The sequence below is a fragment of the Ovis aries genome, chromosome 2, assembly GCF_016772045.2.
Source record: "Ovis aries strain OAR_USU_Benz2616 breed Rambouillet chromosome 2, ARS-UI_Ramb_v3.0, whole genome shotgun sequence".
Classification (NCBI taxonomy): domain Eukaryota; kingdom Metazoa; phylum Chordata; class Mammalia; order Artiodactyla; family Bovidae; genus Ovis; species Ovis aries.
This window is the reverse complement of record NC_056055.1, coordinates 128,145,213-128,172,749: the sequence shown is the minus strand read 5'-3', so window position 1 is coordinate 128,172,749 and position 27,537 is coordinate 128,145,213. Positions and strand designations below refer to the sequence as shown.

Below are 27,537 nucleotides of genomic sequence, written 5' to 3'. Positions count from 1 at the left end.
TTAAAAATCTTTTAAATTAAGAAAAAAAGGAAGAAGAAAGAAATAATAGGAACAGGAAAAAATTACTAGCAGCTGACTCACATGTCACTACTCCTCTAATTGTAGGCACAAATATTTTCCCAAATATTGTGGGAAATCTATCAAGTTCAATTTGTATTCGTCCTGAAAGGGTTTACGTGCTCCACTCACAATGCAAGGTCTTCATCAATTCTACCCCACCAATGGCAAACAATGGTTTTGACAAAGACTAACGATGATCTTGGTGATAACTTGCTGTTTGGACTACGACTATTGACAAACTCTTATTTTAAAACTTCAAACCTCAAAAACTGACACCATCAACTTCAGAAATTTTTATAAGGACCTCCACAACCTTGTAACTATTTAAGAAATCATTAATACAGTGCTTCTCAAACTGACTTCCAGATGATTCTAGACCTTCTGTGACAGAAACTAAATGAGCTCCGATTTCTTTTATCTGTCATATCTATTGATGCTTTAAGATGTCCTTGGAATGAAGAGATAAAAATTACAGAAACCACTGCTTTGGTATGGCTATTCATTCAACTAACTGCACTCTCATAGCACACAATTTATTCAGAGTTACTAGGATACTTGAAGATCAGGGATAAGTTCGTTTGCTTAAAATGCTCTATTTTTAATGGATATTATATTTTTAAAAGACACATTCTCAAAAGCCTTAGTATATTAGGGTTTGGAATTCTAGAAATACTTTCCAAAAAGTTGTTTAAAGAACTTTCTAAAAACTAATGAGGGCTATTTCTGCTCTTTAAGGGGATAGATGAGCTAAAATTGATACAAGTTCATTTTTCTTTTAATGTATTTTAGAATTACATTATTTTTCCAATACATGTATGTAGTTGCTACCTATACAAGATTATTATAATCTCTCTCAGGTAATTACTGCTGAGATCAGCAGTTTAATGCCCTTTGTTTGCCAAATTTTTGTTTTCCCAAGGACCAATCCCACTCTATAAAGATGTGTTTCCAGGATACATATAATTACGCTGGGTATAACATCTGTTGCTTTGCATGTTCAGAGGCTTACTAAACCAAGGTACGAACACGCTTCTATGCCTACTTTAGGAGAATGGCTAAAATATTAAAAGCTTAAAGATTCAGTAGAAATTTTTTAAAGCAGTATTTATCAAAAGTAAAAGCTAATTCTAATTTAAATATTTCCAAATAAATTAACTCATTTTAGCCCTTATTTAGAGAAATGTTAGCCCCAAAGTTATATCATTTTTAAATATCATCACTTAATAATCCTGAGATTTATGTTTCCTATAAATTCATATAGGAATCCTAGTGAAGTTTCTACTTCAGTTATCTCTCAGAAGCAGACTATCTAACCTAAAAACAAATGAAAACCAAAAACAAATCCCTTTACTCCAGGACAACAAAGAAATTAATAATGGTGACCTCTTTTCTGTGCTTCACCCTTTTATAGCACAGCAGATTTAGATAACAGATAAAAGAGCACTGCCCTTTCAAATGTAGGTCAGGATTCTGGTCGCACCACAGAGATGAATTGTTCCGACTTAAATAAAGCAGAGGACTACCGACCCAAATCACTTCTCTGTGTGACCTTTTAAGGTTGCCCAACAATCTGATGGTCCTGAGAACTTCCAAATATGCAAATATTTATTGGCAAGGTCTACCAGAAAGATACAAAGTGAACACTGATTTCAGCACTGAAACCTGGAATAAGCCCTAATAAATGGGAAGTTGGTGGGGCGAGGAATCAGACACAGTTATATCTCACCATTCATAGTCATAGACAAAAAAATTGAAGTTCTAAGTTCATTGTGTTTTCAGAAAATTTTAGGACAAGCAAATTCATGAGTCTCGGTGTACTCAAATGTATTTCAGACTCTTTGAGATCTGAGCTTGTTATTATATAACTAAGGTTGTTATTTGGGCTTCATTTAGACTGATGAGATATCAGTCACACAGATTTAGAGTTGAGGAAACCTACTTAAATTTAAAAAATAATCATTCCAAACCATTTCAATATGTTTTAGCTCACTCCATTCTTCTAAAAATTCTTATTTCTCAGTGTTATATATCATTTGATGTAGCCAACCATTATATTAAAAATCAAAAAGAAACAAACCAAAAAATCTCACCTCACCGTTAACAGGAATTTTGGGGGAGGAGGTAAAACCCACTTTCAGGATTGGAGAAGATTTAGCTAAAGGAGTAATATAGTAAATAGTTTTGTTTGGGATTGAATTCTGTCTCTCCAAAATTCATATGCAGAAGTTCTAACCCCCCAGTGTGACTATATTTGGGCCTTTAAGGAGTAATTAACTTTAAATTAAGTCATAAAGGTGCTCTCTAGGGGCTTCCCAGATGGCAGTAATGGCAAACAGTCTGAGACACAAGAGACACAGGTTCAATTCCTGGGTCAGGAAGATCCCCTGAAGTAGGAAATGGTAACTCATTCCAGTATTCTTGCCTGGAAAATTCCATGGACAGAGAAGCATGGCAGACTACAGTCCACGGAGTAACAAAGCGTTGGAAACAATTGAGCAATTGAGCACAGGACAAATAGTATCTAGTCTGATAGGACTCGTGTCCTTAAAAGAAAAGGAAGATTCACACTCCCACCAACAGTGCAAGAGGGCTCCCTTTTCCCTACACCCTCTCCAGCATTAATTATTTGGGGATTTTTTGATGATGGCCATTCTGATTTTTCTAGTAGTCATGTATGGATGTAAGAGTTGGACCATAAAGAAAGCTGCGTGATGAAGGATTGATGCTTTTGAACTGCTGTGTTGGAAAAGACTCTTGAGAGTCCCCTGGACTGCAAGAAGATCCAACCAGTCAATCCTAAAGGACATCAGTCCTGAATATTCATTGGAAGGACTGATGCTGAAGCTGAAGCTCCAATACTTTGGCCACTTGATGCAAAGAACTGACTCACTGGAAAAGATCCTGATGCTGGGAAAGACTGAAGACAGGAGGAGAAAGGGATGACAGAGGATGAGATGATTGGATGGCATCACGAACTTGATAGACATGTGGCGTGCTGCAGTCCATGGGGTCACAAAGAGCTGGACATGACTGAACCACTGAACTGATTCTGACTGGTGTGAGGTGATATCTCATTGTAATTTTGATTTGCATTTCTCTAATAATGACTGATGTTGAGCCTCTTTTCATGTTATTTATTAGACATCTGTATGTCTTCTTTGGAGAAATGTCTGTTTAGATCTTTTGCACACTTTTTGATTGGGCTGTTGTTCTGTTATTGAGTTGCATAAGCTGCTTGCATATTTTCTATGTAAGGCAGGATGAAGATCCCTTAAAAACTAGGAAAAAAAACTACCATGTGACCCAGCAATCACAATACTGGGCATATACCCCAAGAAAGCCATAACTGAGAAAGACAGGCACGACAATGTTCGACACAGCACTAGTTACAATAGCAATAGCAGCAGCAGCAGCAGCAGCAGCAGCAGGACAAAGAAGCAACCTAGATGTCCATCAACAGATGAATGGATAAAACAGTTGCGTATACACTGGAGAATTAGTCATAAAATGGAACACATCTGAGTCAGTGCTAATGAAGTGGATGAACACAGAGTCTATTACACAAAGTGAAGTAAGTCAGAAAGAGGAAAAAATACCGTATTTTAATCCATATACATGGAATTTAGAAAGATGGTACTGATGAACCTATTTGCAGGGTAGCAACGGAGATGCAGACATAGAGAACAGACTTGTAGACACAGTGGGGGACAGTGTAGGAAGGAGAGGGTGGGATGAATGGGAAGCGTAGCATGGAAACATATACACTAACATATTTAAAATAGACGGCCAGTGGAAATTTGCTGTATGACTCAGGGAACTCACACTGGGCGCCATGACAACCAAGCGGGGCGGAGTGAGATGGGAGACAGGAGGCTCAAGAGGGAGGGGACATACGTATACCCGTGGCTGATCCATGTGGATGTATGGCAGAAACCAACACTATATTGTTAATCATCCTTCAATTAAAATTTTTTTAATTTTAATTATAAAAATAAAAGAAACATTAGCGATTTAGGAAAGACTACGCGAGGGCACAATGAGAAGGTGGCCATCCATGAGCTAAGGGAGCGAGGCCTCACCAGAAACCAGCTCTGACAACACCTTGATCTTGGACTTCCAGCCTCCAGAACCATAAGAAAAAAGTCAATTTCTGTTGTTCAAACCGCTTCATCTATGGTGTTGTGTTATGGCAGCCCTGACAGACTAATACATCATCCTTCTTTAACTTAAGTTTTAATTTCTTCTTTAGAGTCTCCAAATTTTCTAGAGCGTGTGACCTTGTATCTCACCACAACATCAAGCAAAATATAGCAAATAAGAGAAATGAATCGTTTTCCTTTTTCCCTTCTATGTTCCCATATTTCCAAATGTGAACACTGAAGAATACTGAATGCCAAGGGAGAAAACACTTTAAATAACTGCTTAGGTTGTCATTAATTTGGAAGCGAGAGCTATATTAGGAGGATACTTAACTATTTTGGGTGGGAATTAATCAGGATAGCTTCACGGATGGCTCAGTTGGTAAAGAGTCTGCCCACAATGCAGAAGACCCAGGTTCAATCCGTGGCTTGGGAAGGAGAAGGAAATAGCAACCCACTCCAGTATTCTTGCCTGGAAAATCCCAGGGACAGAAGAGCCTGGCAGGCTACAGTCCTTGGGGGTCGCAGAGTCCAACACAACCTAGCAACTAAACCACAATCAGGATAAGCAAGGGATGCAACCCAACCCAGAAATGACAGATGGGGGTAACTGAGAAACGTGTGCAAGACTTGAAAGTATCATTTACAATATGCTTCATTTTGCCTTCTGCCTTCCTGTGGGATCAAATAGAAAATCTCTCAAAAGTTCTTGATATTTTTGTTCCCACTGGTTCTTTAAAACTCTGAACTGGAACTAGAAGCACCGCTTCCTTGAGCTCCTAAACTGAGGAGGACCCAGTATGGCTATACCTGGAAAACTAAGGGTCAAGACTGACTCAGGATTAAGTAGAGAAACAGGTCAGTTTGAAAAGGTTCCAGACTTCTCTGGCGGTCCACTGGTTAGGACTCTGTGCTTCTAATACAGGGGACATGGGTTCGATCCCTGGTCTGGGAAGTTCTGCATATTGTGTGGTACAGCCAAAAATAAAGAAAAAAGAATAGGTTCACCAAAGCCCAGAAGTGATCAACCAGAAAAAGGGCCCTTCATCTACCTCCTCACCTCCCCGCTACCACCCCGTCTCTTGCTAATGCTGCTCCCAAATCAGCCTCTGGCCTGGGAGCTCAAATTCTCATGTAAGGGGCGGAGGGAGGGTATTAAGAAGGTCCCATATGGAGAAAGATTTTGCCTCAGGCAAACGCCCTCCCTTCTTACCACTCACCCTAATGCTTGTCCGCTCCTATACTCACACATGACTTAAGAGTCTCAGAAGAAAGCTCTGGAGTGTGGCAATCAAAAAAGAGAAGAGAAAGAAAGGCGTCAGAGCTTATCCAAGGAATTTTCCTAAAAGTACCAGCTAGACATTTAGATTTTTCTCTTCTTCTATATCATTTTAACCCTAAACATTTTTAAGCTAAAACATCCTCAGGCATTAAAATACCATTTCAGGAAATCATTTGTCTGAGATTAAAAATGAAGTGAAGTGTTCATCGCTCAGTCATGTCGGACTCTTGGCAACCCCATGGACTGTAGCTGGCCAGGCTCCTCTGTCCATGGAATTTTCCAGGCAAGAATACTGGAGTAGGCAGCCATTCCCTCCTCCAGGGCATCTTCCCAACCCAGGGATAGAACCCCAGGTTTCCTGGCAGATTTCAGGCAATTCTTTTACCATCTGAGCCACCAGGGAACAATACGTGATACTAAACATAGTATTTTGAGGGCAGGGTTATAGAAAATTATGCAAACAGCTTATTTTTGTTTATTACAGTGAATATCAATATATTATTTAAAAAGTTTCCACAGCTTCTGTAGTTCTTAATTAGTTTCTGTATCTTTGCCTTTCCCAAATCTAAAATAAGTTCTTGATGCTACACTGTTTTCTATATTATCATCTGTAAACTTTGAGGCATTATTAAAATTCAGTAGTTAACAGAACTATTTAATCTGGAAATATGTATTAGCCGAAGACACCATTAGATTTATTCTCATATATAGGGATCAGGGAAACAAAGGAAAGAAATCCAATTATTTAAAACAGTAATCCCTTAACACTGGGATTTTGTTTTAATTATAAAGAGTGTGTCTTATTAAAAACAAAACAAAGCCTGTCCTTTATGGGAAAAGCCCCATGTTTCTCTAGTGAACATGCATGCACGCAAGATTTCCTATAGAAGGCTTCAACAAATTAATTTTGCTATTCTTCAATTTCCCATGACATAATTGACTTCTTAAAAAGAGCATCAAGTAAACAATTATGAGCCCACCTGTTCATGATATCACACCAGGCCCCATACAAAGTTAATGAAAATAGATTTCGTTTCCTGCTCCACTCCACCAATTCAATACACGCAAAATTTTCTGTACTAACAACAAAAAGGATAGGCAGTGATAAGTACTAAAATGCCAATTGCTGAACAGTCTTTGTCTTTTAAACAGGACTCCAGACATACCCAGTACCTGAAAACTCTTTTCATGAATATCTTCCCCTATCCCTGTGGCTCCTCCAGTGCCTTGCGTAGGGTAGAGGGGTAGAAGGGCAGGAAGCCATGACTGAAAGTCAATGGGCTGCCCCGCAAGAGGCAAGAAAAGTCACTGGGGACTTCCCTTAGGTGGTCCTACTCCCATCACACACAGAAGAAAACAAAACCACCATTCGAGGAAATTACACTCCTCGTTGGGTCCAGCCCACAATCCCACTTGAATGGTTCAGTGTTGAGCCCAGAAGGCTGAGGGAAATCTTTCTTTCTCAAGGGACATGGAGGCTCCTAGCTCTCCTATTTCAGACCTAAGAGAAAGCTGTTTAGGCACTCAATACAACCTCATTCAGGTTTTACCACTGAAACTAAAGCTTGCAGTTATCCTGTCACCCCTCACAGAATTGAGTTTTGGCGTGGAAGGCACACAGACAGCTTTGAGGCCAAAGCTGAATCCCAGCAGGTCGAGCACCAAAGGTACCTGGCAAGGGCCTCAGCTCAGTTTCAGCCAAGAGCTGACATGCAGGGGACAGAAGGTTATCCCATGATGTAAGTCACCCAAGGGATAAGGAAAGAACTGAAGAGCAGCAAGGGCTGCTGAATGAGCACAGAGATATAAACGATGACATGTTTAGAGTCTAAAGGAGTCCAACAGCTGATGCACAGAAAGCAGACAAGTAGAAAATAAAATAAGCTTGTGCTACTATCTTGACCTAAGTGAGATTAAGGACTAAACCTCATGTATATTTATTTTATTAGGTTTAGAGTTGGGATCAAGTATGTAGGTAATACAAAATTTTATAAATCACATCCTCTGATACAATGGAGTTGGGAAAATCTGTATATTTTCCACAAACATGAACAAATACTGCTATTCAAAGATAATTTGTTTTTCTTTTTGTTGTGTTCCAAGTTTATCATAAATACATGATCATATTGCTTTCTTTGAATAAGCTGCTATGTCTTGAGAAAGACATTTGAGAAAACAGAGATGAAAGCAAGAAAGAAAATGCCAGACAATGAGAATCTGTGACCATTGTTTGTTAGTCAAGGTCATACCAAGGCAAGTAGAAGAAGGGGTCCCACCTGTATCAGAATCAATGGCTTATGATCTCTGAAGTTTTTCCAGTCTCCTAGAGGAAAGATTTCACAACTATATTGAACCTTCATTTCCTTTGCCTTTGTCTGCCCTTACACATTCACTGAAGATTAGCAATTAGCAAAGGATATGAATTGGCCAATGATACACCACAACTACTACACACTTTTGTAAAATTAGAAGACGTGTTTCAGAACCATTAGAAAGCAATTTGGGACCTCGTATTTTGGATGCTAAAAGACCCACTAAAAGGGCCTGTCTTTAAAGTATCAATGACACAGTCATGAAAAGAGAGTTTTAAAATAATGTACACAGGCAGTTCAATTTATTTCTGAATTGCGTCATAAAACTGAGTCCAAATGGTTTTTAATTAACATCACCAGAAAGTGAGCCTACTCTAATGAAATACTGGAGATTTCACATTAGAAAGTGACTGACAGGTCAACTTCTGAAAAAGAAACAGTAGATACCACCACAAAACTAGCAGATGTTTCTTGGGGTCATTTGTACAAAAACATAAGCATATGTTAAAGAAATCTGACACTATCATGGAATCAATTGGTGTCTAAAATAATAGCAGCTCCTTATGGCAATATGGTAATATCCGTATCAAATGCACAACACATTATGTTGCAACAGTATGTGCAGACAAAAGAGCATCAGAGGCAGCAATAATGACCAGTGCTTTCATGAAGGTGAAAAAATAAAATTAGAAGTTTACATCCAGGGCATAATATCGTTTAACAGTAAATTGAACATGATACACATTGTCTTGAATTTTCAGAGTTTCCGTTTAACTGATTATGTTGAGATTCACATAAAGACAGAATATTAACCAAATAAGAAGACAAAAGTCTTTATACAAGTCTCTAACATGAGTTTTCTTTAGTTTACCCTAAAATAATGAAGATAGTTATTTTAGAAGCTAATAGTAATACTTGCTTAGTATCCCATGGACAGAGGAGTCTGGCAGGAATCCAAGGGATCACAAAGAATCAGACAGGACTGAAGTGATTTAGCCCACATGCACAGGTTCCCCCAGAAGATGTTTCCATGACATGAAATTCATTAAAAGAGTAGGTTTGCTCCCAGTGAAAAACAAACAACTTGGAAAATGACAGATTTGTCTTCCTTTCAGAAGCTAGGGTATCAAGACATTTTTTTTCCCAAATATGAAAAATGCTAATTCAAAGAAATTGAAATAGTGATTTTTAAGAATATATCTCTATTTTTAAAATAAGAACATATTATAAATCAAATTTAATGACAAAAATGTATCCACATTATTTAAAGTATTTGGTGTGTATATGTGCATGTTATCACTCAATTATGTCCAACTCTTTTCAACCCCATGGACTGCAGCCCACCAGGCACCTCTGTCAGTAGAATTTTCCAGGCAAGAATACTGGCATGGATTGCCATTTCCTTCTCCAGGGGATCTTTCCAATCCAGGGATCAAACCCAGGTCTCCTGCATTGCAGGCAGATTCTTTACCTTTTGAGCCACTTGGGAAACCCTAAAGTATTTAAATATTATCTAAAATAAGTGGGCTATGTATGGGATTTCAAAAAGGCATTATAGTCACCAAGATTTTAACCGTAACAAGTTTTCATCTGTATAATGAAAACCGGAACAAAATATATACGACCTTGCCTTTACACTTTCAATACATAAAAACATGCCTAAAATATAAGGAAACCAGTACACGCTAACAGTTGTTCAATTTTATTGATCTTATTCTGCCTGCACAGATGGGCACTGGAAACTACTTTGAATTATGTGCCTGTAACATTTACCAAGCGTAGAAGTTTTATTTGGAACAAATATTATTTGTATTAAACAAAAGATTTCATGATATAAATGGATTTTTTTAGTTTAAAATGATAGAAAAACAGTTTTTATACATATAAAAATTGACAAAATTATTCCACTGTTTTTAATATTTCAATAATACCAAACATTACAGTTGTACAAAGATCATAACTTTACTTACCAATATTTAATGAAAATGTTTTCTGAAAATAGCTTTCAACTATTTTCTCCCAAGTAGCCCCAACCTAATAAGAAATGACACAAAAGAAGAGAGCCCGAGGCTCATAGAAAACACACATCATAAACTTACCAGAGTTCAATCTACAATCCTTCAGGAGCAATTTCTCCAGTGTATGTCTTTGTTCAAGCTTCCTGTTTCTCTTCTGTTTGGACATTCTGCTAGTCCCTAGTATATCTGATGCTTGGTAGAGGACATTTCGAGTGGGATAAGTCTCAGACCAGCGAAACAGAAAGCAATTTTAGCTGTGTCCTAGATGCATTCCACTGTCCAAGCTAAAAATCTCAGCATCACCACTGTGCCTTCCTTTCCCCTCAAACCCCACATCCTCTACATTCTGTCTCTGCCGATATCCCTTTGCACCTGACCTTACCTCGCCATCCTCCCTGGATCTGCTGGTGGACTAGCCACTGAAATGGGCTCCTCAACCGAACCTACCCCCATTTATAATCCATCCTACCCCCATGGCTGTCTTCCTGAAACAAATTTCACCTACTTTAAAAAGCAAAAAGTTGAAATCCTCTGACACTTTGTCTTTGCCGCCCCTTACTTAACCTTGAGGGTAAGACACCAATTTCCTGGCATGATACTCAAGGTGCTGTGCAAACTACTGACTTACACAAAGCACTGTCCTCTCCCCCCATGAACACACACTCTCCCTACAGGCTATGGCTTTATTTTCCGTGGAGGTCAAAGCATTCTTGCCAGATTTTTCCAAAATGTTATTTTCCTATAAAGGTTTGCTTATTCTTTTGTACTGCCAACTCCTAGCCATGTTTCAAGGCCCTCACACCTCTCTGTAGCTTTCCCCTACATCCTCCTCTGCCCACTCAAACAAAATGATTCTCCCCTTTAGCTACACTTCCGTGGTTCTTTATGGTGCCCTTTAAGTAATACTTCAAGTGCACATAAAACAGATCACCTAGTTATTTTGCTGATAAGCCTCCTTGCAGATTGTGAATACTTTAAAGCAGAAATTGTGACAAATTGATTGTACCATCCCTGATACCTATCAGACACCTAGCACATGATAGTTGCTCCATAATATTAGGAGAAATAAGCTAAAAACTTGAATGATTTTATGAGAAAAATAAAAATTAAAAGTATGATGGGATACCATTTCTTATCTCAGATTGTTTTTTTAAAACAACGTCTGACAATATATCTTTTGAAGAAACTACACAGAAACAGGTGTCCTCCTACGATGATGATAGAAAAGCAAAATAATACAATCTTTCTCAGGGGACTTGGAAATATTTGGCAAAATTATGTAGGCAGGAAGCAAATGGGAAACCTCTGTACATTTCACTAATTTTGCTGTGAAATGAAAACTGCTCTAGAAAGTCAGTTTATTAAAAAAAAAAAAAAATAGACTTCTCAGGTGGCGCTAGTCGTAAAGAACCCACTTGCCAATGGAAGAGACATAAGAAACCCATGGGTTCAATCCCTGGGTGAGGATGATCCCCTGGAGGAGGGCTTGGCAACCCATTCCAGTATTCCTGCCTGGAGGATCCCATGGACACAGGAACCTGGAGTCCATAGCATCACAAAGAGTTAGACATGACTGAAGTGACTTAACATACATTTAACAAGTATATAAGGTATTTATTCTTTGAGTCAACAGTCCCACTTGTAGGAATCTATTCCAAAAATACATTTTAAACAAAGACATGATAAGTTTTTAATTATACCACAATTCACAATAGCAAAAATGACTGGAAACCACCCAAGTCCCTCACAGAGAGAAGGTTTATAAACTAAAGCACTCAACAGATTACTGTGCAGATACAAAAGGAAATGAGGATTCTCACTACATACATCTATCAAGTGATATACTGGGAATACTGGTAATTCAAAAAGAAGTCAAAGTGGAAAAAAAGCATATATGCTACCCTCCTATGCACTTAAGAAGGTGGGTAGGGTGAGTAAAAGAATATATGTACATGTTTGCTTATCTAGGAATAAACCAAAAAATTTAAAAGGCTTACCAATAATAGAAAGGAAGGAAAAGGGTAGAAGGGACACAGACAAAAACTGTACTTCCCAGAATAGAGCTTGCTTAGTGGATTTGACTTTGGAACCATGTAAGTATTTTACATAATTACAATTTCAGATTAAAAAGAGCAATGCCCAAAAATAAAAGCAAAAATGAAACAAATAATTCTGCACATTGAGTTGGAAGTATAACATCACAGATAGGACTGATTCTAACTGTCTTTAGAACATGGTTATTTGGGGATTTCCCTCATGGTCCAGTAGTTAAAAATCTGCCTGCCAATGGGGACACAGGTTCAATCCCTAGTCTAGGAAAATTCCACATATCATGAGGCAACTACTGAAGCCCACGTGCCCTAATGCCCATGCTCCACAATAAGAGAATCCACTTCAATGAGAAGCCTGCACATCGCAATTAAAGAATAGCCCCCATTTGCTGCAACAACAGAAAATCTGCATGCAGCAACAAGACCCAGCACAGCCAAAAATAAATAAGATTATAAAATATAGAGCCATGTAAAAAATCATAATAATCTGACTACACATAGCACACACTCTGGGCTTCCCTTGTAGTTCAGCTGGTAAAAATCTGCCTACAATGCAGGACACCCTGGTTCAATTCCTGGATCAGAAAGCTCCCCTGGAGAAGGGATAGGCTACCCACTCCAGTATTCTTGGGCTTCCCTGGTGGCTCAGATGGTAAAGAATCTACCTGCAATATGGGAGGCCTGGGTTCAATCCCCAGGTTAGGTAGAACCCCTGGAGGAAGACATGGCAACCCATTCCAGCATTCTTGCCTAGAGAATCGCCATGGACAGAGGAGCCTGGTGGGCTAAAGTCCATGGGGTCACAAAAAGTTGGACACAACTGAGTGACTAAGTATAGCACGTACTCTAACTATAGCACGTACTCTAAGTGGTATGTCCCTAAAAGCAACAAAAAGAAAATTTTTACAGAATGATCTTAAATGGCTGGCTCTCATTAATTACATTGTTGACGGTAGCACTGGTGTTATTATTCTGTGATGTACAATTATTGCAAAGCAGTAATGATATTATTGCAGTTAGAATACAGAATTTTAAGGGTAAGAACAAAGAGAGAAATAAAAACCTTTAGTCTTGAACTTTTACTGGAGATACCAGCATAATTCCATAGTGAAACTATTCTTTAGGGAAAAAAAGAAAATCATGCTTCGTAGCTCTGCTTTCAGAAAAACCTAGGAAATAGGACTATATAAGGAAAGTACTAGCAACGAGCACACCTGGGGCTCAAATTGAGATCTCTAAATACCATAACTCAGTTTAAGAGATCAGGCATCCTTGATGACAGGCTTGAAATGTTCAAGACGGGCCTAGAATATATTGCCATTTCAGAAAGCAAGGGAGTGAACAGAGACATCTAAGAAAATGTCAAAAGGCCTCAGAAATCAGTGTAAGGTGGTTCCCATTGGTCCAAAAATACAGAATCGGGGCGATTTGAGCATTAGTAAGAAGAGTCACTGTTATGAATTGAAATATATTTAAATAACTGATTCATAATGATAATATCAAACCTAATTGGTTACAGTGGTTGCTGTGATTTTTCCCTTTAAGAAAAAACTTGCTTTTCTGCTGCAATGAATGCAGTTAGGCAACAACCTCCAGCTACTGGTACCTTTAGGACCCACCTTAACTTCACTCTTCTCAGGCAGCCCCCAGCCTATGACTGAACACACATATTTGGCCACTTCTACCTAAGGCAGGTATGGAACAACTGATTGGTTCAAGACTGAGAAGGGGTACAACAGGACGGTCTGCTGGCATCCTGTTTGTTCAACCTATACGCTGAGCACATCATGAGAAATGCCAGGCTGAATAAGTTAGAAGCTGGAGTCCAGACAGAAGGGGGAAACATCAACAAGCTCCGATATGCAGATGTTACCACCTAATGGCACCGCTTGATGTTTTCTATAATAAAAATATTGGGTTTAAAAACTTTCATTTGGTCATTTACTCAGGAATTATAAGTGAGAGCAACGGAATATGTTCTCTACGGTGGAACTGTCATGAAGGCCTGAAAAAATCAGACACTCTTGTCGTAGGAAGGCTTGTTGTTTGGGTTTGAACCATGATCCTACCCACTTACTCTGACATCACATAGACTCTTGAAGGTGTTAGGGAGAACTCTTTCCTACTGAACTGAGGAAGCAGCATAACCTCCTAGGTACAGCGTGGACTCTGGAGTCAGGCTGCCTGGCCTAGAATCCCAGCAACTCCATCACCAGCATGGCCTTGGGCAAGAAAGGTCATCTCTGGGTCCCAGAAATAAAAATCCTATCTGAACTATGCAGTCTTGTTGGGAAGATTAAACAAGACAATGCAGGAGGTGTGGGTTTGAGCCCTTGGTCGGGAAGATCCCCTGGAGGAGGAAATGGCTACCCATTCCAGTATTCTTGCCTGGAGAAACCCATGGACAGAGAAGCCTGGCAGGCTACAGTCCATAGGTCACAAACAGCCAGACACGACTGAGCATGCACGCATTTTCAATCAAACACTGGACATGGATCCTGAGCAACAGCGGTAGTTTCCAGAACATTGTTCCTGATGAAAATCTTGGAATGTATATAGGAACTCCCTAAAGTCAGCTGGTACATTATTTAAGACTTACCTGTAGGCTTAGCGTAAGTCCGTAGCACTGTGTCAACTGGTTTTAATATATCCATACCTGTCCACTTGTTCGCCTGCCTCCCTGTCTCTGGATTCTGTTACCCATTACCCTGAGGGTCTTCAACTTCTGGTTTACAGGCTAAAAGTCAGAAGCAGGTTTAATTTCCCTCAAACTTCACTTCCCTCCCTCCTTTCCCTCTTATCTCAATTCATACTGACTTTGGAAAGCACAAGAGCATATAAACAGCCACGGCTACCAACAGTGCCTTCCCTTTGCTCACCACATACATGACCAGAACTCACCTGCCCAGCACACACTACCCCCACCACGGGCACAGTGCTTTCAAAGTTCAGCAGGAATACAGTCACACGGAAGGAATTGGCAAGGACTACGTTGAGGACTTTGATGATGCTTATAGACTTGTCAATATTTGAAATGTAATCAAATAACCTAGCCAAGTAATGAACCAGGCAGGATTAGGGGTAAGATTCAAAATGAGTATTCTAGTATTTCGAACACAGTGAATTACGTCTTCTACACCCCTGGCCCTTTGAACAAAGATGGTTCGCCTTCCCAAATTACAGAGAGCACAGACGTGCCCAGTCTAGGCAATAGTGTCTTCCTGTGTACCCAAGCTACCTGTAGATCCCGACTGTTTACCGCCATGGCCCTTTGATTCTTTAGCTCCATCATGTTCATATTCCTGCAGTTCACTTCAGGTCCTCCCACTCTGGCAGATCCCGTATGAATCAGCCTCTCTGCTTTACTGACCTTGATCCAGTCCAGCCCCCTGTTCAGTTTGTACATCCCTTACCTTCAATGCAAGTACCAGTTCTAGGAGCATATTTCAGTGTCAGTTGTGACCGTAAATACCCCCTCATGGAGGAGGGGTGAGAGGAAGGGGACATGAAAGAAGAGAAGTTTCTCTTAAGTACTTGTCTTCATATGGTGCCACGTGGCTGTGGTGTATTTAGGAACACCACCAGGATGCAGACTTTCATGGGGTCAGTGTACACAGGCGAGGATGGCTGTTTCAGACCCACAATCCTTATAGTAAGAAACCAATTGATTTAAGTAAATCATGACATGAGCAATAAGACAATGGTTTTTTACAGACAAAACTTTATCAGCCGATTAATTCATAATAACAAAGAAAAGCATGTTTTGGGGATCACAAGATCTGTTCAAAGGTTCTGCCACTTGGGACTCTCTGGACTCAGAGATCTATCTTTAAATCAGCAGCTCAGATTGGATGGTAATTCAGTTCTATGTTGAGATTAACTATTTGAAAACTATACCTTACTAGAGAAATAAAGATGAAAACCCATGCCTGAGAATCAAAGTAATAAATGTTTTCAACTCTTTGTATGTCTGTGTGTTAGAGCTATGTTTTAAAATCTGGTCATCACTAGCTGCATGTGGCTATTAAACTTATTAAAATTAAATAAAATTTAAAATTCAGTTTCTCAGTCACAGTAGCCATATTTTGAGTGCTCAGCAGTCACAAGGGGCTGGTGGTGACTGTACTGGACAGTGTAGATACAGAGCATTCTATCGGCACAGAAATTTTAACAGAACAGCCATACTTAGAGATTCAGTCCATATTTTGTTTTTCTGTGTGGACTAATGTACATTAAGAAAAAGCTAAGTATTTTTACAACATGTGCTTTATACCGTATTTACACAATAGGTTAACAGGACTGTCAAAGCATTTAAAAACTTCATAAACGTTGTATGCAGTTCCTTGCTAAGCTTGATTTTTCACACCCATCTTTTAAAAATTCCTTCAATTTTGACAGCTTAGGAACACACTAATAATTTTTTTAAAGAAGATTTTTTTCTTTTTCATATGTAGACTGATGAATCAAAGCACTGTGGTTTACTGAGTAATTAGTCCTTTAATAATTTACGTGAGTAATGGGTCATTTTGGGGTTTAACCCCTACCTCCATTATTCCTGACCAACGGTTCACCAACAGATGTCTCACTTTGGATGTACACAACAGAGCCCAGGATCTGTTTCACGTACATCTGTTCCCAAACGGCTTAGGCAGATTAATACTTAGAATGGACCCAGCTCTGCTAAGTCCCAGTAATCACTAACTCTGGTTGTTTTAAAATTGATTAGGTTTTTCTCATTTTCACATTTTTCCACATTACCTGTCATCTTGAAAAGTTTCTAACAAATAAATGTTTATATAAACTTAAAGCATGAGAAAATCATTAGCTCCCTCAAAAAAAGAAACACTTCCAAGATCTTATTTTGAAGCCCACCCTTTTCAGATTTTCTGGTTATTTCTCTAATTCAGCTGAGCTCAAGGGCATGGTAGGAAGAACCCTTTGAGAAAACACAACATGAAATGATGTAATGTGAGGTAATAAGTCTAACAAGAGAATTGTAAACCATTATGAAACCTTCATTGTATTTTTAAAAATATTTAACACATAATATTATGATAATCAAGCATATTGTAAGATCCTTGCCCAGGAATTTAGTAAGAGGGTACAGGAAATGAAGTTGAAGAAAGGCTAAGCTAGTCCTTTTGTCCATCATGAAAAATCTGCTTAAGACTAGCCTTGACCCATCATTTTCTATCAGAAAATGGTTTCTTTCTTTCCAAAGACAGAATCTGTGCTGAGGTACCAGTCCACCTCTCATTATCTGGCCTTGAAGCCAGGGAAGGGGAGCAAGAAACTTGGCCCATATTTTCCACATAGTTATTTCAATTAGAAATTCATTAGGGCTATGAAGCTTTGTTGTAAAATACAACTCCACACATGCCAGGAAGTTGATCACTGAAACCTTACTCAGATTTATTACCATGTCCTAACATCGAAAGCCTATAAAAACGGATATTTTCTATAAAATGCAACTTCAGAGTTAACGATTCTTAGAGATCATATAATGCAAATGCTTCATTTTGCAGATGAATAAACTGTCATTTAAAAGGGTTAAATGACTTGCCTTGAGTCAGTTACACCCTTAGGTGCAGACAGGACCTCAGGTTCCTTGGTGCCCACTCCTGAAACTTTTCCTTCACCAGATGGGAAACTGCAGACAGCTGGAGTAGAGAGCCTGTAGAATATCCTGTAGGGTTTTCATACTTCAAGGTGCTATTCATCAGCAAATGATAAAGGTGCCCAATGTGAGACAGCAGAGAAAGACTTGTGGGCACTTGACATTCTGGTCATCAGTTCAGTTCAGTCGCTCAGTCGTGTCCGACTCTTTGCGACCCCATGAATCGCAGCACGCCAGGCCTCCCTGGCCATCACCAGTTCCAGGAGTTCACTCAGACTCACGTCCATCGAGTCCGTGATGCCATCCAGCCATCTCATCCTCGGTCGTCCCCTTCTCCTCCTGCCCCCAATCCCTCCCAGCATCAAAGTCTTTTCCAATGAGTCAATAGAGATCCCTAAATTGATCATTCTGAAGTGTACTTCTTATGAGCTTCATATATATGCACTTCATTATATATATATATATATATATATATATATATGAGCTTCATATAGTCTAATCCTACCAATCGCTAACTCTCCCTAGGAGTAGATTTTCCTTCACGTGAAAACCTCAAAACCAAATCTTACAGTTCAGTAAGCAGATCCTGCACTGAGGATGCACAAAAATGCTTGCACTTTCTGCTTCCATCTAACATTTCAAATGGAAGGTTGCCACTTGTTAAGCACATATTGCCAGAAGTTTGTTCCTGATTGAGATGTAGAATTATGCCCGCCGGCCATCAGCAATCATTTTGAAAATGCTGAACTCTGAAAATATCTGATCCAGTCACAAGATAAGCTAAGGACTAAATGACAAAACACACATATTGGTCCACGGCATTTGCCCACATTCCCTTTCTGAGCTGTCAATTTTTGACACCTTATGCCTGGTCCCAGGCACCATGCTGGGGGCTAACACTGCAGCCTGCTCCGCCTATAGGGTCTTGTGACCCAGACATGCCTGACCTTTCTCCTTTGACCTGAAAATCCTCACCTGACCCCTCTTCCATTTCTTCAGGATTTCACACTACCCTAGGGCACAGACAGCTAACTTGGTCATTAATATGAATAAACACATGATTCCACAAATAGAACGACCATTATTAGAGATTCCGATAGAAAGATCATTTAGGCACCACTGCAGGCAATGATGAAGTTTTCTGCGCGGATGATGCCCTTTTGTGTGTACAGTTTGTATTAGAGACGCGACAGCCTGGTCAACCCAAGCCCTAGTCATAGACTGCTTTCTTTTCCATCCTACAGCTGAGCATCTGATCATGATGCTCACAGTGGAGAAGTGGGCCCACATTAGCTGAAGAATGTTTTTGTAAAAAGAGTTCTAATGCTTTAAAAAAAGGGCTGGGGGATATTGCTACAGGTGATGAAAAGTTATTAAGTTGCAATGTAGTAATCAGGTTACAAAGCAATGGGCAAAGCTGAAGTTATGAGACTAGTTAGCAAATTCATTCATGGAACAAATATTCATATGTCAGGCACTCCTCAAAATGCAGAGTGTAAACAAAACACTCCTTCCTCTTCTCCAGGTAGATCTCATCTCTGGGGGCTACACCATCAGCTCCCCAGGGTTCTCAGGGATTCCAATTTGGTCTGAATTATATAACCAGTTTTCCTGGTTCTGAACTTTGCAAATGGCAAAGAACGGCATATCTCAGCCTCCATAATCTCCAATTCCTACAATGCGTGTGTGAGTCAATCAATCATGTTCAATTCTTTGCAACCCCATGGACTGTAGCCCACCATGCTCTTCTATCCATGGAATTCTCCATGCAAGAATACTGGAGTGGGCAGCCATTCCCTTCTCCAGGGGATCTTCCTGACCCAGGGATTGAACCCTGGTCTCCTGTCTTGCAGGTGGACTCTTTACTGTCTGAGCCACCAGGGAAGCCATAATCAATTTCATATTTTCCCATAATAAATGTCAAATAATATAAATATACACACACATTGTATTGTCTGTGTGTGCATCTAAACACATACACAGATACATATTTTTTCATGGTTCTCATTCTCTGAAGAATCCTACTACATGTCATTATAAATAAGGGAAAACCCAGAGAATGCAGAACTCTAAGAGTGAACCCTAATGTAAACTATGGACTCTGGATGATAATGATGTCAATGTAGGGTCATCAGATTTAGCAAAGATACAACCTTGGCGGGAAAAGGTACGACCTCGGTGGGAAACACTTATAATCATGGAGGCTATGCATTGTGGGGAGCAGAGGTTATATATACCTTCTGCTTAATTTTGCCCTGAACGTAAAACTGCTCTAAAAATAAAGTCTATTAAAAAAAAAAAAAAAAAACCACTAAGGCACTATGAGTTTTAAAAACTGAACGGTCTTGCAACATCTCCTATGATGATAATGCCCAGCAGCAATCCAACCCCACCCCCACCCTTTCCTGGGACAGCCAGGCACTGGCCAGCAAGGAACATGATCTCCCCCAAAGTCCTCCCACACCACCTCCTTCCAGGTATGGCTGTAGTTTTCCTCCATTTCCTGAATCAATTTCACTTGTCTTCCACCACACCCAACTAGGCTAATTCCACAACAGAGAATATTTCTCACATTTAAACATATCTCTCAATCTTATTTTACTTCTTCCACTCTTATTTTACTAAGTAAAATAATGGTTTAATATTTAGTTTCTCCTAAAATACAAGTGCTAAGGTGATAAGCTTTTGGATCTCCAATATTCAGGGGCCCCAAGTGATATCTGCATACTAGGTGTTAGTTACAAAGGAAAGGTGGTACATCTAAACGAAGGCAAAGAAAACCAACATGTTTTAGGTCAAAATTAAAGATCAACACTTGCAACCTTTAGAGTTATAACTGTCTGGATGTCTTTTAAACATGAGGAATACTAATTCAGCCTACTTTTCCTCCACCAGCACTCAGGATATAAAACAGCAATTTACTGCTTCATACCATCATTTGACTTTTCACGTACCACTATTGCAACACAGATGTGAATACCTCATTTTGCAATGTCTCACTTTATTCCTATAGTATTTCAGCTTCATTGTAGGTTAAAAAGACCCATGTAGGCCAATTTAAGCTCTAATGGGAAACTTCTATGTCTCCCAAATTCAAACAGACTTAAACAGAATTCTATGCCCATATCCCTAGTTTTTAACTCAGAGATGTGGAAAATACCCCAGCTTGCTTTTCAACACACCTGAAAACATTTTAAATTAAAGTCAAAGGCAGTTTCAGTTAAGTAAGATGATGGCATCTGGTCCCATTACTTCATGGCAAATAGATGGGGAAACAGCAGCAGACTTTCTTTTCGTGGGCTCCAAAATCACTGCAGATGGTGACTGCAGCCATGAAATTAAAAGACACTTGCTCCGTGGAAGAAAAGTTATGACCAACCTAGACAGCATATTAAAAAGTAGAGACATTACTTTGCTAACAAAGGTCCAACTAGTCAAAGCTATGGTTTTTCCGTAGTCATGTATAGATGATAGAGTTGGACTATAAAGAAAGCTGAGCACCAAAGAATTGATGCTTTTGAACTGTGGTGTTGGAGAAGACTCTTGAGAGTCCCTTGGACTGCAAGGAGATCCAGCTAGTCCATCCTAAAGGAAATCAGTCCTGAATATTCATTGGAAGGACTGATGCTGAACTTGAGAGTCCCTTTGACTGCAAGGAGATCAGTCCTGAATATTTATTGGAAGGACTGATGCTGAAGTTGAAACTCCAATACTTTGGCCACCTGATGCGAAGAAATGACTCACTGGAAAGGACCCTGATGCTGGGAAAGATTGAAGACAGGCAGAGAAGGGGACCACAGAGGATGAGATGGTTGGATGGCCTCACCGACTCAGTGGACATGAGTTTGAGTGAACTCCGGGAGTTGGCGATGGACAGGAGTGTGCTGCAGTCCATGGCGTCGCAAAGAGCCAGACATGACTGAGCGACTGAACTGAACTGAGGCAAGCACCTCAAGGGCAGCAGAAACTGCCTATCAGAATGAATTCTGAGTCCCTGACCAGTCCGTTTTGCTAGGCTTTTGTACAAGAAACTGTAAAATAGTGATGTTTCTCTAGTCTTTAAGGTAAAAAGCACATTGTGTCTTGTTTTCCAACAAGGGAAACAACAAAGGGAAGGCATATCTTTTTAAATTTCTGAAGTTATCATTTAGAAGAAATTGTTACTACATCCCAAGGTTTCCCCTACATCATCTCCAGACTAAGTCTTTAAATATTTATATTGTACACAATTACAACACCCTCTAAACAGTTTTAGGTCAAAAGGCAAATATACTCCTAAACAACAGGATGATTTTTAAGTGTCTTAATACTACCAGGCATGTAAGTTGATTACACAGAGGCTGTTTTAATGTCAGGGTTGAGATGCAGCAATGTTAAAGCAAGTGTGCAAGTACTTTTGCAAAATCACCAAATTCTAAAAACTAAGCTACAAGCCTATAAACTATCAAGAATCAGAAAATAATGAGTCACATAATGAGTGGTATGAGGAGGACAGGGTTGGTAACTCAGTGATCCAATCAGAACAAATTTAAGGGTAAATTTTAGTATATTTGATGTTTTATCACCACTAATTTACCAACAACAAATTCAGTTAGAGTTTAATAATAACTTTGTATTTAATCATTTAAATGTGTTGAATACTTAAAACATGAAATGACAACACCACAGAATAAAGTGTTCTATGGGCCTATTCCAACCATTTAAAGTTATTCTTAGTGTGTATACATAAAAATAACCACTATGAGAACTTCATTGTATTAGTGGTTTTCCATTTACTGTATATTACTTATGTAGCAATTGTTTATAAATAAACTCATTTAAACATAAAAGAAAAATAAAGTCCATATTAAACAACAAAAGCTTCTAGAACTTGGACTTGATTACAGACAATGGCAAGGAATGCGAGGGATGGAAAAGTCCAGAGGGACCAAAAGCTCAGGTGACATTTCCAGGGGTCAGCAAAACGAAAGTTGGATTCGGAACCCACGTGTAAGTATACTCTAAAACGCTTTTACTTGCAGAGTCGCCGTAAGCAATTGAGCAAAACTCGGACTCGGACGTGGAGGGGAGGAGTGGGTGACCTTCCCGCATTTGGAAAACAGCGCTCCAGTGTTCTTGGCTGGGGAATCTCAGGGACGGGGGAGCCTGGTGGGCTGCCATCTATGGGGTCGCACAGAGTCGGACACGACTGCAGCGACCTAGCAGCAGCAGCAGCAGCAGCAGCAGCAGCCCTTTGGGGGGCTCAGCGGAGGGAGCGGAGTGTGACGCGGGTCCCGGGACGGCAACCCAGGCGGCAGCAGCGGGCAGGCAGAGGCCCCGGGCGCGGCGCGGCCTCCCCGGGTCTGGAGGGAGGAGGTGGCGGCTTGGGGACGCGGTCGCCCGCTGGGACAGAGGAGGAGCTTGCGGGAGGCGGAGGGACGGCGCCGGGAGGGGGGTGTGAGGCCGGGAGGAGGCGGAGAAGGCGCGGGGGCCTTCTGACCGGGACCACGCACCTGGGAGACGCTCGGGCCGGATGGGCTGCCACCTCAGGGCCCGCTCGCTCAGCACCACGTCGCAGCTGTCCCTCCCGATCTCGAAGATGCCCCGGAGCAGAATCAGCTCGGCCGCCGCCTCCGGCTGCCGCCCGGACGCCCGCCGCGCCGACTGCACGGCCCCCGCCGCCGGGGGCGCCTCCTCCTCCCGGCCGCCCTCCAGGGCGCTCACCCGGCCCCCGCGCCTCCCCCGGGGCATGGCGGAGCGCGGGCTGGGCCCGAGCAGGGGTCCCGCGGAGGCCGCCGAGGGCGAGGTGGAGGCCGCGGCCGCCGGGGTTCCGGCGGCGTCCCGCGCTGCCACAGCAACCGCGCGCGGGGCAGAAACCCTGGAGGGAGGCGGGGCGGGCAGGCGGGGCCGCCCTGGCCTGGTCCGGCGGCTGGGCCCGCCAGCCCCCCGCCGCCGCGACTCTCTCCGGAAGGACCCCAGTCCTGGAAGAGGAATAAGTGGCTCCCTCCGCCTGGTCCCTATAGTTCTTGAGATTTTGCGCATAAGTTACCCGCCGAAGTGTAGGCCTGCGCTTCTCAAACGCGGACTTGCGTACTCCCGGCCCCCGCCCCGGGCATCTTGTTAAAATGCAGATTCTGGCTGAATTGGTCTGGGACTAGGTCACCCACGCCGATTTTAGGAAGCTCCCAGGTGATACTGCTGACCCTCGGAACACACTTTGAATTGCAAGGACATAGCCCTCTGTTTTCCCACCTGGTTTCCCTCGGGCTCCCCTGGAATACAGAGGTCGTGCTTTATAACCGCGCTTGCATGCCCTCAGGAGTTAGCTGATCTATATGCAGCTTGCAGCAGAAAACTCAATCCCCAAAACCCTGAGAGAAAGCCAAAGATAAATCCCTGGTTCAAATAGACAAAATTTGGTTCTAACAAATTTAATGTTAAAGGAAGAAAATGAAGTCGCTCGGTCGTGTCCGATTCTTTGCGACCCAATGGACTGTAGCCTACCAGGCTCCTCAGTCCATGGGATTTTCCAGGCAAAAATACTGGAGTGGGTTGCCATTTCCTTATCCAGGGGATCTTCCCTACCCAGGGATCGAACCCAGGTCTCCCACACTGCAGGTTAAAGAAAGATGCCTCTATAAAGGTAAGTATTAAGGGTCCCACTTTCCCCCAAGATATCTCTGCAGCCTTGTCTCTGCCTGGACCTAATCCTCCCGGAAGAGAGATGACAAGCATCAGAGCTTGTTCTCCTAAAGTCTGCTGCTGTAATACAGCGTTACCTGGAAATGAGGGGGGCACTATTTCACGATAACTGAGATTCATGAAATTTGCTGTTAATTTGAAAAGCGCAGAGGCTGCTGGCCTGTGGTTCTCAATCATGACTGCACATGAGAGTTACCTGGGGAGTTTTTTAAAGTCCAGATACCCAGGCTACACTCAAAGACAATGAAATTGTAATCTCTGGGGATGGGACGAGACATCAGGGGTTTTTAAAGCTCTCCAGATGATTGCTGTGTTCAGTCAGAGCTTAGTGTTAGTACTTTAAGCAGTGTATTAATAGGAGATTGACAGCTTGTGATGGTGAGACAGGGGGAAAGCGAGTTCTCCGCAGGAGGAGCAGAGTGGAAAGTAAATCAGCAGGCCAGTGTAGATATATAGAGAAACACACAGATAAATAGATACCATCAGAATAATTGTATTGAGGAAAAGCTGGCGAGAGGAAGTTAAATTCATGAGTGGCGAATCTAGCTCCACGGTGCTGGTGCCTAGGACCAGTGACTTCTGAAAGGCAGTCGCTTCTCATTCTCCCCTTGGGCCTCAGCAGGCGACAAAGTCAGACAGAAGCTAATGGTAACAGGAGGAGCTTCTCAAAGTTCCCTGCTCAAACTTGGATTTCAAAAACCGGAGGATGGAGCCCATAGACCTAGCCAAATCCCTTTCAGACACAAAGCTCCTATGTGCCAGTTAAGCTAAGACTCTTACTGTTTAATGCTCTGCAAATAAATACCCAAGCGTCCAGGCAAAGCAGGGAAGAGCCTCAGTTTGATCTAATGGCAGCGAGCTGTTTCTCAGAGTAGAAGTGCAGCTGCTGCTTAACCCCATGCAGCCTTCAGGTGGCTTAGCTCAGCACTCATTAGTGGGGAAGGCTAGTGCCTTCAATAGGGTGAGTTGCAATTCTGGAGTCAGCATCTTGTATTCACAGCTGTCAGGAAATCAACACAATTAGAACTCCTTGGCATTTTAAAAGCTCACTAAAGGCAGTGGCTACTTCTTAGGACCTTTGCAAGAGGCAGGTTGCCATTTTTCAAGCTTCTGTGGGGCCAGACAGACAAAAACACTGGCTTTGCCTTTCTTGAGGATGAAGGTACTGGTTATGGCCCATTCTCTTCCTCTAATGGACTAGTCTCTCCCAGGGTTCTGTCCACAGGATCCATCTACACCAGCCTCAATACCAGGGCTTTACACACTGTTCAGTGCTCCTTGAGTGATGTGGTCACCCCCAACAAGTCCCCTGAACTTCAGATGCCATGTCCAACTGCCTATATTTGCTAATTGGCCGTTGAACAAGCATCTGAAGTATAATGTCTAAAACCAAACATAAGTTTCTATCACAAACCTATTCCTCCCAAAATGTTCCAAATCTCAAGCAAATACTGTCATCAAAATCCTTGACTTCATCCATGTTTCCTCTGTGGTGAGAAAAATAAAACTTTAAATTTCATTTCTTTGAGTCAACATATATTTTGGATGAAGTGAGCTTCAGTTGTGTCCATCTCTCATTCATTTCTGAGCAAAATGAGCACATTGCCAAACTGTCAAGGGGACTGCTTCCCCCTCGTGCTGAGTGGAGATTTTGTCAGAATGTTCCTGCTACTCAGGCCCCTGCTGCCCAAAAGGTAGAGGGCTGTATGTCCCTGCAAGAAGTATACAGGAAAACCTGTATAATCCCACCAAGTCAGAATATCACATTTTCTTCATGTGCCAGTTTTTTTTTAAACTCACATTGAAATTCTGCTTAAAATGAACTGCTCAGCTGTGTTTTAGAACCCATCTCAAACAATTATAGGATGACAATGACCATGTAATCTCTAGCTTCTTGGTAAACAATAAATAACAAAAAAGAATAGGCCTGTTTTCCCTTTCCCTCAAGTTTTGAAAGCCCCTCAACAAAGCTGAGCACTGAAGAATTGATGCTTTTGAACTGTGGTGTTGGAGAAGACTCTTGAGAGTCCCTTGGACTGCAAGGAGATCCAACCAGTCCATCCTAAAGGAGATCAGTCCTGAATATTCATTGGAAGGACTGATGCTGAAGCTGAAACTCCGATACTTTGGCCACCTGATGCAAAGAACTGACTCACTGGAAAAGACCCTGATGCTGGGAAAGATTGAAGACAGGGGGAGAAGGGGACGACAGAGGATGAGATGGTTGGATGACATCACTGACTGAATGGACATGGTGATGGACAGGGAAGTCTGGTGTGCTGCAGTCCATAGGGTCACAAAGAGTCAGACACAACTGAGTGACTGAACTAACATAACAGATAGGTTCAAACATTCATAAACTTGGAGCAATTTGAAATGTGCTAAGTCATTTCAGTCGTATCCAACTCTTTGTGATGCCATGGAGTGTGGCCCACCTGGCTCCTCTGTCTATGGGGTTCTCCAAGAAAAAATACTGGAGCAAGTTGCCATTTCCTTCTCCAGGGGATCTTCCCAACCCAGGGATTGAACCTACGTCTCTTAAGTCCTGCACTGGCAGGTGGGTTCTTTACCACTAGCGCCACTTGGACTTCCACCAAATAGAAAACTTGTAACATTCTCACAGAAACTGCTAGCAGTTCTGTAGCAGAATCGATCTTAAATTAGATATAACCAGATACACAAATAAAACAGACAATTTAAGTCAGCAATCTATCCTCACTCTCTAGAGCTCACACTATTACAACTGTGAAAAAGGCATGATACAGAGGCAGCAACATCCCTTCTCACCATTGAAAACAGCCCACTGCTTTCAGACCGCTTACCCATAGGAATCAAAGAGTTTGGTACTGAGTTCACTGCCTTTGATTTTTACACCATTTTCCAGCACCATTTTTAACACGTTTCCATGACAGCCTCATCCCAACAGGCCTATGGTGTCCTCTGTTGCCCAGGACGTTCTTAAACATTCTCATTCTAAGAACAAACTTTGAACCTTGTAGAACATCTTGAATACTTGAACTCAAAAAGCACTCTTTTGGAACACAGGCTCTTGTTCTTTTCAAATTTGGATATGCTTAAGACTCTTTGTTGTTTAGTTGCTAAGTCATGTTCGACTCATCTGCAACCCCATGGACTGTAGCCCGCCAGGCACCTCTATCCATGGGATTTCCCAGGCAAGAATACTGGAGAGGGTTGCCATTTCCTTCTCCAGGGTCCAGGGGAATCTTTCTGGCCCAGGGATCAAACCTGTGTCTCCTTCATTGGCAGGTAGGTTCTTTACCACTGAGCCACCAAAGAAGCTAACAATCTTCGGTTTGTTTCAAATGAAAACTCTCAGTCTATACCCCCTACTGATGCTCTGAGGTTTTTGAATCTGT

General features: G+C 41.4%; 1 protein-coding gene across 2 annotated transcripts in view; it reads right to left on the bottom strand.

Moving 5' to 3' along the window:
* CERKL (ceramide kinase like) overlaps positions 1 to 23,306 on the bottom strand; it is a 138,397-nt gene extending 115,091 nt beyond the window's left edge. For both annotated transcript variants that reach the window (XM_027964779.2, XM_027964780.2), the window contains exon 1: positions 22,972 to 23,306. In XM_027964779.2, coding sequence (XP_027820580.2) covers positions 22,972 to 23,209 — 238 coding nt within the window. In that variant the 5' untranslated portion in view covers positions 23,210 to 23,306. The remainder of the gene's footprint in view (positions 1 to 22,971) is intronic.
* Positions 23,307 to 27,537: the final 4,231 nt, after the last annotated feature.